The sequence below is a fragment of the Semicossyphus pulcher genome, unplaced genomic scaffold (assembly GCF_022749685.1).
Source record: "Semicossyphus pulcher isolate SPU_LCO1_2020_fin unplaced genomic scaffold, fSemPul1.0.p SCAF_15, whole genome shotgun sequence".
In the NCBI taxonomy this organism is placed as follows: domain Eukaryota; kingdom Metazoa; phylum Chordata; class Actinopteri; order Labriformes; family Labridae; genus Semicossyphus; species Semicossyphus pulcher.
Window position 1 is genome coordinate 8300311 of NW_027211659.1, and position 10841 is coordinate 8311151.

General features: G+C 42.7%; 1 protein-coding gene across 2 annotated transcripts; it reads right to left on the minus strand.

The window, feature by feature from the left end:
• Positions 1-2662: 2662 nt before the first annotated feature.
• On the minus strand, positions 2663-10690 carry LOC138592383 (uncharacterized). Of its 2 annotated transcripts, XR_011308220.1 has the most exons (7): positions 10608-10690; positions 10439-10509; positions 10153-10276; positions 9317-9667; positions 9151-9222; positions 8088-8221; positions 2663-3330 (listed from the first exon to the last, which is right to left on the minus strand). XR_011308220.1 is itself a non-coding variant. In XM_069663173.1 (6 exons), the coding sequence occupies exons 1-6, from the start codon at positions 10651-10653 to the stop codon at positions 8145-8147; spliced, it is 741 nt and encodes a 246-aa protein (XP_069519274.1). In that variant the 5' UTR covers positions 10654-10690; the 3' UTR covers positions 7554-8144. The 2 variants fall into 2 exon arrangements, 1 of the variants encoding a protein (XP_069519274.1); XM_069663173.1 differs by lacking the exon at positions 2663-3330 and having other exon boundaries at positions 7554-8221.
• Between the last annotated feature and the right edge of the window lie 151 nt (positions 10691-10841).

The window sequence follows — 10841 nt, forward strand, 5'->3', positions numbered from 1 at the left end:
AAACAAAAATCTGTACTTAAATTAAAATTTTGAAAAGAATATGAAAGAAATATGTGATTTCTAACAACTGAACAGTTTCACTTAATAATTTCACATTTACAACATTTTCAAAAAATCGGGCAAATTTGGTTCCGCGAGAGTAATCTTTCATATTGTTTCAGTTCGATATGAAACATTATCAAGACAAATATTCTTTCACTGTGTTAAGTTTAGGTTTGAAACGAAACCAGTTTTCCCTTACGTCATAAATGCCACAGTACGTTTTCTCAACTCCAACCCTAGCAACTGTCTTTCACATAATCAATAAAAAAAAATCAAATATAGTCATTATAAAATGCTAAAAATGTACCGTTAAGAAACATGAGAAAAAAAACCTCCCTCTGCAGAGATCGTGAAAGAATTTTTTGTTCCAACAGTAAAATATTCAACATGTGAGTTAAGCTTAAACATTTGATAAACAAACCCAGTACTAAGCACATATTTGACATATTTAAAGTCTTCTTTTTAATGTTTCTTCTTTTTTAAAGCAACATTATTTCATAAGAATTTGGTTAAAGTAACACATTTTGAGCACATACAATTGAAATGATGTTGATTGCTGATCTGTGATTGTGAGCGCCCGCCCCTTTGTATTTAGTTTGTTACAAAATGTGTCTGTTCTGAATCAAACAACCAATCAGGGTTAGCGTTCCACATAACTAGCCAATCACTGCGACTCTGTACAAACTAAAACATTCCGGCTTCTACGTGACTTGTGTGAGCATTTCCATTGGAATGTTCATGTTGCTTACTGCCACTTTAAGGACAAGTCTCATATTTTGATTTGAATGTAAACAAGCAGAAAAACAAAGAGTAGAAGTGGAACTGTCATCAAAGGAAAAATTCCATGCGTTTGATGACATCATAAAGTTTTTATAAATAGGAGTGCAGCTGTGCAGAGAGTCATATCATTTCGAACCTTTCAACAAGTGCTACCACTGTCAGAAAGACAACTAGTGAATTGATAACAAAGGCAGACCGCAGATAGAAACAACTTCTAATCGTCAGAAAACCAGCCAAAAGATGCAGCGACCAGTGAACCAGAACAGGAACAGGAGGCCCTTCAGACAGCAGGCCTCAGGTAGAGCGCAGGGCACAAACTCGATGGAGCTTGAAACCCTTCGTCGAGATGTGCGCCAGCTCACTGAATTGCTGGAGAGAGAGAGGGCTCACTGTTGCAAGGAGAGGAAGGAGAAACTCCTCATCAGCCAAGAGTTGGAGGAGATCAAGAAAAACTTGGTGAAACAAAAATCCCTGAAGGAAATGTACATCAACAGGGGAAAAGACACCAAGAGAGACCTGGAGAGGCTGGAGAAGTACAGCCGTGAGGAAACTCTTAGCGTCACCAAGATTGCCAAGCAGGTGAGGGACACCACTCGGCAAAAAAAGAAAAAACTGCTTCATGCCGACTACGAAGAGCTGCAAGTGGCACACTTGGTAGGCACGGAGAGGTTTACCGCACAACTCCAGGCGGAGAGGGAGAATAGCAAGGTCTTCCAAGAAGAACTGGAGGAGAAGAAAGTTTCTCACCATGAGCTAAGCCTCAGGTATGAAACAGACGTCCTCAGTTCCAGACAGCTGGTGGAGGCTCTTAAGTGTGAGCTTCAACAACAAGTGGAGGCTCATGCTGAGAGAGTTGCACAGGACCAGCATGTGATTATGACCTTGCGGGCTGAACAGGACGCCCTCCGGCAGACAATGGCAGAGGAGATTGGCAACTTGCAGCAAAAGTCTTTTTTGAATGAGAAACGGTTCTGGACCGAGCTTGAGGAGTTAAAAACTCAGCTATGCGTTCAGAAACTCATCGAGAAAGATTACAAGGAGCTACAAGTGGCCCATAACATCTGCCAAGAGAAGTTCACAGCTGAGCTCCAGGAGGAAAAGAACAACAGCAAGCTACTCCAAGGACAACTGGAGAGCTTGCGAGTGTCACAGCATGAACTCTGCCAGCGCTATGAAACTGATGTGCTCACTGCGAGACAGCAGGCTGAGAGCAATCAGCGAGAACTTGAGAACCAAATCAAGTCTCTCTTAAACAAGCAGGCGGATGACCAGGTTCTCATCTGGAACTTGGAGGCTGAAATGGGCATCATTCAGCAACAGAAGGCGGAGGAGATTAACACCTTGCAGAAGAACACCATCGAGAAGGAGACCCGTTATTGTAGAGAGCTGGAGGAGCTGAAAACCGCTCTTAGCGTCCAGCTCTCACACAATACGGAGCTTCAGGACAAACTGCAAGCGGACAGGGAGGACGATCAGCCTCCAAGACGGAAGAGGTCGAGGTGTGTGGAGATTGAAGAAGACCAGCAATGCATGGACACCATCACCCATGCAAGCGCCGGAACTTCAGGAATGTCGCAACCCCAACTCGCTGAGGAGGAGGCCGTAGTGTCTGAAGTGCAGCCTCAACAGGATACGCCGCGGCAGCCCTCCTTGTGGAAACAAGCCAGACACTTCCTCGGGCTGAGGAAGCCTGAGAAGTGGAAGAAGAAGTAACATCTTCCCCTCGCCCCTCCTCCCCCCTCTCCTCCCTTCTCCTTCCCCCTCCTCCCTTCTCCTCCCCCCTCTCCTTCCCCCTCTCCTCCCTTCTCCCCCCCACCACCCCCAAACCATCAACCTACAATAGACCTCTAAAAGGGTTTATTTCATATGGTGGGCATGGCGGTTGCAGTGGTTAGCACTGTGACCTCACAGGAAGAACCTGCCCACATGTGGGTAACTTTCTGTGTGGAGTTTGTATGTTCTCCCCATTCCTTAGTGGGTTTTCCCCGGGATGCTCCGGTTTCCTCCCACAGATCCAAAGACATGCAGCATAGGTTAATTGGCTACTCTAAATTGTCACAAATTTGAAATCATAAATAAAATAAAATGTAAAACGTAATATTCATTTATACATGGTTTTATTCTGTAGAATTAAGTATTAAGAACATGTTGTCAAATGTGTCCTGTCTTTGTACCTTTTGAAGTTTGTTCCAAACTTTAAAGAGAAAACTAAAATCTGTGATTTGATAAATACCGATGTATGTTTTTTCAACTCCGACCCTAGCAACTGTCTTTCACATTAAGGCATAATCAATTTAAAAATACAAAAAAAAAGTCTTCATATAAAATGCTAAAAATGTACATATGAGAATCACGACACACACAAACCACTCACAGAGATCATAAAACAAATGGTAAACACATCCACATCATCTTAATGCCGCTGATGGACTCATCTCTTCAGTGCTGAGACGGCCTCTGTCATAGCTGCAGCCGCCTTTTCCAGCTCCATTTGTTTTCTTTGTAACTCTGTAAAACAAAGTTTACATTTAGAAGTAACTATAATTGTATTACAATGAAAAAGGCAAGCTTAGTGTTTTAGAATTTTAAAACCTGTTTTACAATGTAAAAATTAAAGCTGTACTTTATTGATTTCGAAAGCTTCAGTGTGAAATAATTGCAACAACTCATCTCAATTGTAGAGTTTTGGAGAGGTCGTATACCGCAGTCAATATCCCCCTAAAACTCCACAGACACAGGAGCAGCATTTGAAGGGCCAGTTGGCCGATTTTCAACCTCAGTCCTATCATGCTATTATGAGGCGCTAATGCCATTATGGTAAAAATAAATGCATTTTCGCTCTGTGCCTTTGGAGGACGCTATCCGCTTCTCCTATTGGCCCTGGAAACCCTCCGCCAGATGAAGCGTTTTGTGCCAGGGAGCTTGCTAATCTACACTTCCTCAATCTAGGACGCCCGCCTCCGATGTCATATATTCTCGTCATACTTTGGATTCTGAACAGTAGTATTTCACTCCAGCGTCTCTCGCTGGGCCGTTCCTTTCAGAGGGAGGGGCGCAATGCATGCTGGGTGTTGTAGGAATGTAGAATGGGTGAAACCACGAGCTGTTTGTACAACTTTTTCCACCAGCTTTGACTGACAGCGGCTTTTTCCAGGGGCGAATTGCTCCTTTAAGATATGAAAATTGGAAATTGGAAAGTGTTATATTGTGCAGCTACACCTTCGTAACATAACATAAAAAGCTTCCTTAGTTTGTATATTATTATAATCGCACAAAACATGTCAGTTGGTGTTAACTGGTAGTTAAACTTGTCAAGCTGAAACGAATGGAGCCATTAAACATCAGTTTACAGAAAGGCGTGTGTCCTTGAAGAAGCTAAAGTTAGATGGGCCTCGACTTAAAAAGACACTTTTTTCATCCACATGATATCAAAGTGCATGTTGGAAACACTATTTTACAGTATTAGAATTTACTGCACTGCTGCTGTGAGTATTTTGAAGTACATATTTGCCAACTTCTATGCAGGACATTTCTACTTTATAATCAATGATTATGTATATAGATTGATACTGAGTTATGCAAAGTGCCAGAAACATTTTGTGAACTCTGCAAGCAAATTAATAAAAAAAAGAAAAACCTCTTTGACTCAGTATTGGTCTTTTTTCAGTATTCAAACCTAAGCAAAAAAGATGAAGACGAATCACTCCAACATGGCTGTCCAAGAGTTTGCTTTTGTCATGGGCATTACAGATTATTGATCCCGAAGATGTTCAGAGAGGTTCAGATCTGGTGACTGTTGATCAAGGTCATGGATTTTAAACAGACGTATCTGCAACAAGATATTTTTGTACGGATGCATGATATTGGATTTTGCCATATTTATTTGTATGTTACATTTTCTTTTCTTTCCTTAGGAAATCATCCATCAAGCCATTATCTGCAGATACCGATAACGTGCTGAAGTAGTGATGCAAAAAAGTTTTGAAGTTTGTTCCAAACTCTAAAGAGAAAACAAAACTCTGTGCTTAAATTAAAATTTTGAAAAGAATATGAAAGAAATATGTGATTTCTAACAACTGAACAGTTTCACTTAATAATTTCACATTTACAACATTTTCAAAAAATCGGGCAAATTTGGTTCCACGAGAGTAATCTTTCATATTGTTTCAGTTCGATATGAAACATTATCAAGACAAATATTCTTTCACTGTGTTAAGTTTAGGTTTGAAACGAAACCAGTTTTCCCTTACATCATAAATGCTACAGTACGTTTTCTCAACTCCAACCCTAGCAACTGTCTTTCACATAATCAATAAAAGAAAATCAAATATAGTCATTATAAAATGCTAAAAATGTACCGTTAAGAAACATGACAAAGATCGTGAAAGAATTTTTTGTTCCAACAGTAAAATATTCAACATGTGAGTTAAGCTTAAACATTTGATAAACAAACCCAGTACTAAGCAGATATTTGACATATTTAAAGTCTTCCTTTTAATGTTTCTTCTTTTTTAAAGCTATAGCAACATTATTTCATAAGAATTTGGTTAAAGTAACACATTTTGAGCACATACAATTGAAATGATGTTGATTGCTGATCTGTGATTGTGAACGCCCGCCCCTTTGTATTTAGTTTGTTACAAAATGTGTCTGTTCTGAATCAAACAACCAATCAGGGTTAGCGTTCCACATAACTGGCCAATCACTGCGACTCTGTACAAACTAAAACATTCCGGCTTCTACGTGACTTGTGTCAGCATTTCCATTGGAATGTTCATGTTGCTTACTGCCACTTTAAGGACAAGTCTCATATTTTGATTTGAATGTAAACAAGCAGAAAAACAAAGAGTAGAAGTGGAACTGTCATCAAAGGAAAAATTCCATGCGTTTGATGACATCATAAAGATTTTATAAATAGGAGTGCAGCTGTGCAGAGAGTCATATCATTTCGAACCTTTCAACAAGTGCTACCACTGTCAGAAAGACAACTAGTGAATTGATAACAAAGGCAGACCGCAGATAGAAACAACTTCTAATCGTCAGAAAACCAGCCAAAAGATGCAGCGACCAGTGAACCAGAACAGGAACAGGAGGCCCTTCAGACAGCAGGCCTCAGGTAGAGCACAGGGCACAAACTCGATGGAGCTTGAAACCCTTCGTCGAGATGTGCGCCAGCTCACTGAATTGCTGGAGAGAGAGAGGGCTCACTGTTGCAAGGAGAGGAAGGAGAAACTCCTCATCAGCCAAGAGTTGGAGGAGATCAAGAAAAACTTGGTGAAACAAAAATCCCTGAAGGAAATGTACATCAACAGGGGAAAAGACACCAAGAGAGACCTGGAGAGGCTGGAGAAGTACAGCCGTGAGGAAACTCTTAGCGTCACCAAGATTGCCAAGCAGGTGAGGGACACCACTCGGCAAAAAAAGAAAAAACTGCTTCATGCCGACTACGAAGAGCTGCAAGTGGCACACTTGGTAGGCACGGAGAGGTTTACCGCACAACTCCAGGCGGAGAGGGAGAATAGCAAGGTCTTCCAAGAAGAACTGGAGGAGAAGAAAGTTTCTCACCATGAGCTAAGCCTCAGGTATGAAACAGACGTCCTCAGTTCCAGACAGCTGGTGGAGGCTCTTAAGTGTGAGCTCCAACAACAAGTGGAGGCTCATGCTGAAAGAGTTGCACAGGACCAGCATGTGATTATGACCTTGCGGGCTGAACAGGACGCCCTCCGGCAGACAATGGCAGAGGAGATTGGCAACTTGCAGCAAAAGTCTTTTTTGAATGAGAAACAGTTCTGGACCGAGCTTGAGGAGTTAAAAACTCAGCTATGCGTTCAGAAACTCATCGAGAAAGATTACAAGGAGCTACAAGTGGCCCATAACATCTGCCAAGAGAAGTTCACAGCTGAGCTCCAGGAGGAAAAGAACAACAGCAAGCTACTCCAAGGACAACTGGAGAGCTTGCGAGTGTCACAGCATGAACTCTGCCAGCGCTATGAAACTGATGTGCTCACTGCGAGACAGCAGGCTGAGAGCAATCAGCGAGAACTTGAGAACCAAATCAAGTCTCTCTTAAACAAGCAGGCGGATGACCAGGTTCTCATCTGGAACTTGGAGGCTGAAATGGGCATCATTCAGCAACAGAAGGCGGAGGAGATTAACACCCTGCAGAAGAACTCCATCGAGAAGGAGACCCGTTATTGTAGAGAGCTGGAGGAGCTGAAAACCGCTCTTAGCACCCAGCTCTCACACAACACGGAGCTTCAGGACAAACTGCAAGCGGACAGGGAGGACGATCAGCCTCCAAGACGGAAGAGGTCGAGGTGTGTGGAGATTGAAGACCAGCAATGCATGGACACCATCACCCATGCAAGCGCCGGAACTTCAGGAATGTCGCAACCCCAACTCGCTGAGGAGGACGTAGTGTCTGAAGTGCAGCCTCAAGAGGATACGCCGCGGCAGCCCTCCTTGTGGAAACAAGCCAGACACTTCCTCGGGCTGAGGAAGCCTGAGAAGTGGAAGAAGAAGTAACATCTTCCCCTCGCCCCTCCTTCCCCCTCTCTTCCCTTCTCCTTCCCCCTCTCCTCCCTTCTCCTCCCTTCTCCCCCCCCCCCCCCCCCCCCCCCCCTCCCTCCCTTCTCCTCCCCTCTCCTCCCTTCTCCCCCCCCCTCTCCTCCCTTCTCCTTCCCCCTCTCCTCCCTTCTCCCCCCCACCACCCCCAAACCATCAACCTACAATAGACCTCTAAAAGGGTTTATTTCATATGGTGGGCATGGCGGTTGCAGTGGTTAGCACTGTGACCTCACAGGAAGAACCTGCCCACATGTGGGTAACTTTCTGTGTGGAGTTTGTATGTTCTCCCCATTCCTTAGTGGGTTTTCCCCGGGATGCTCCGGTTTCCTCCCACAGATCCAAAGACATGCAGCATAGGTTAATTGGCTACTCTAAATTGTCACAAATTTGAAATCATAAATAAAATAAAATGTAAAACGTAATATTCATTTATACATGGTTTTATTCTGTAGAATTAAGTATTAAGAACATGTTGTCAAATGTGTCCTGTCTTTGTACCTTTTGAAGTTTGTTCCAAACTTTAAAGAGAAAACTAAAATCTGTGATTTGATAAATACCGATGTATGTTTTTTCAACTCCGACCCTAGCAACTGTCTTTCACATTAAGGCATAATCAATTTAAAAATACAAAAAAGAAGTCTTCATATAAAATGCTAAAAATGTACATATGAGAATCACGACACACACAAACCACTCACAGAGATCATAAAACAAATGGTAAACACATCCACATCATCTTAATGCCGCTGATGGACTCATCTCTTCAGTGCTGAGGCGACCTCTGTCATAGCTGCAGCCGCCTTTTCCAGCTCCATTTGTTTTCTTTGTAACTCTGTAAAACAAAGTTTACATTTAGAAGTAACTTTAATTGTATTACAATGAAAAAGGCAAGCTTAGTGTTTTAGAATTTTAAAACCTGTTTTACAATGTAAAAATTAAAGCTGTACTTTATTGATTTCGAAAGCTTCAGTGTGAAATAATTGCAACAACTCATCTCAATTGTAGAGTTTTGGAGAGGTCGTATACAGCAGTCAATATCCCCCTAAAACTCCACAGACACAGGCGCAGCATTTGAAGGGCCAGTTGGCCAATTTTCAACCTCAGTCCTATCATGCTATTATGAGGCGCTAATGCCATTATGGTAAAAATAAATGCATTTTCGCTCTGTGCCTTTGGAGGACGCTATCCGCTTCTCCTATTGGCCCTGGAAACCCTCCGCCAGATGAAGCGTTTTGCGCCAGGGAGCTTGCTAATCTACACTTCCTCAATCTAGGACGCCCGCCTCCGATGTCATATATTCTCGTCATACTTCGGATTCTGTACAGTAGTATTTCACTCCAGCGTCTCTCGCTGGGCCGTTCCTTTCAGAGGGAGGGGCGCAATGCATGCTGGGTGTTGTAGGAATGTAGAATGGGTGAAACCACGAGCTGTTTGTACAACTTTTTCCACCAGCTTTGACTGACAGCAGCTTTTTCCAGGGGCGAATTGCTCCTTTAAGATATGAAAATGTCAATGAATGACCAGAAAAACTATGAAAAAAACTTAGTTACCTCTAATGGGGAAAACATTTGCAAACTGTGAAGCAAATATTACATTTTGCCTGAGGGTGGCACCAAAAAAAAAGTTGTGTTGATACCTAAATCAGAGGGTTTATTCTCCGCAGAGTCCAGTTTAGGAGCTCTCAGACTCTCATTTGCTCAACTATCATCAATCATTCATTTAATAACTAGAAGTGTTAAGTTTCAGTTGTTCAGGCTTTACCTTTCTGCTGCGTGGTCACAAGCGCTGCCAGTTTCCCAGAAGCCGCCATCACTGCTAGCGCATGATCATAATCTGTAGAAGGAAGAGAGAGAGAGCTCTATAATCCGGTGTTAACAACATGAATCAGTGTGATACAGAGATGCTGTGTCTTTGTATCCTCCCTCACCCTCCTTGCTGGCCTGGTCTGACTGAATTCGGCCACAGATTTCATATATCTCTGTAATAAATCCACTGAAGATGGCCTCTGTGCACCCTGCAGTGTTGCAGCTTTTCCAGAAGCTGGCGGAGTCGATGCTGGGCCCTGGGTCGGGAAGCGGAAGTGCCCTAGGAGAGGGAGGGAAGGGTCGAGGTGGAGATGGGGAAACGGTCGAGCTGGTGCAGGGAGGTGAGCAGGTAACACTGCGGGACTCAAAGCGATCAGCGGAAGGAAAGGGCGCAGCAGATCTTTGCTGTGGGACGGAGGGCTCAGTGGTTTGTGGAGCAGGAGTGTGGACTGGACTCTGCTCAGGACTGGACCCTGAAGGGAAAGGGAGAAGATGCTCTCGCTCTTACATGATCTGATTTTGCTTTTACAAATGTGTATTTATTGAATAATTCCAACAATATGACTTGAAACTAGGGATAGACCGACTATCGGCCGGGCCGATTATCGGTGCCGATATGGGGTTATTTTGGCTCTGATGCATATGCTTAAAGGCATTTAAACAAAGTTAAGTGTTGGAGTTTGTATTATTCAAAATTTTGACGCCAATATTTTCACTTTTACTGCAAATGAATATCGGCTCCAAATATCGGTTATCGGCCTCCTTGACTACTTATAATCGGTATCGGTATCAGCCCTGAAAAAACCATATCGGTCTATCTCTACTTGAAACCATAGGCGTTTTGACATCAAATACTAGCTAAAGAATGACCTCTTCCATAAAATAATACAACTTTCTGACGCACAAGTTCATATTGTTTTCATGTGAAAACAAACTGCAAAAGTAAGCAGTACTTCACCTTTATCTTCACTCTTTATTATAAAGCTTTCTGTCTGAGTGGAGAAGTCATAACTGGTGACTGACAGTGACTGAGACTCCAGGCAGATCTCCACAGGAAGCAGCAGACTCTCTGATTCAGCATCCTGAGAGGAAAAACAGATCAGGTGAGTTAGTACTGTTCTGCTACTGCTGATTATATATCACATATGATATATAGAGGCAGTATAAGCGGCTGTGGCTATCAGAGACATACACACACTTTGAGGGTAAGACATAATCCTTAAAACTATTAAAAAACAACTCACTGAATATACAGTCGTTACATCGTTTTCATCATCTTCATTTCCACCCTGGCTCTCGTCCTCCGGTGGATTTCCTTTGGGAGACAGCAGGAGTTTGCAAACCATTAAGAAGACATGAAGACTTCTGCTAGATTTCCTTTTAACACTGAATGAATCTGTTGTGACAGCCTACCTGAGGTGTGACTCTCAAAAGGTTCATCTCTGTGAAAAGAGAACATCACAAACAGATCCTTATTACATGAAAGAGAACATACACATCTTAATGCACTCCAAAACAACACTTCTGTCGTAAAAACTAACGTTGCAGTTTATCAGACAGGTGATGACTCAAGTTTATTATCGGCGCCGATATTCGGCATTTTGACGCATATCGGCATATATATATATTTTTTAATCCGACGGCCGA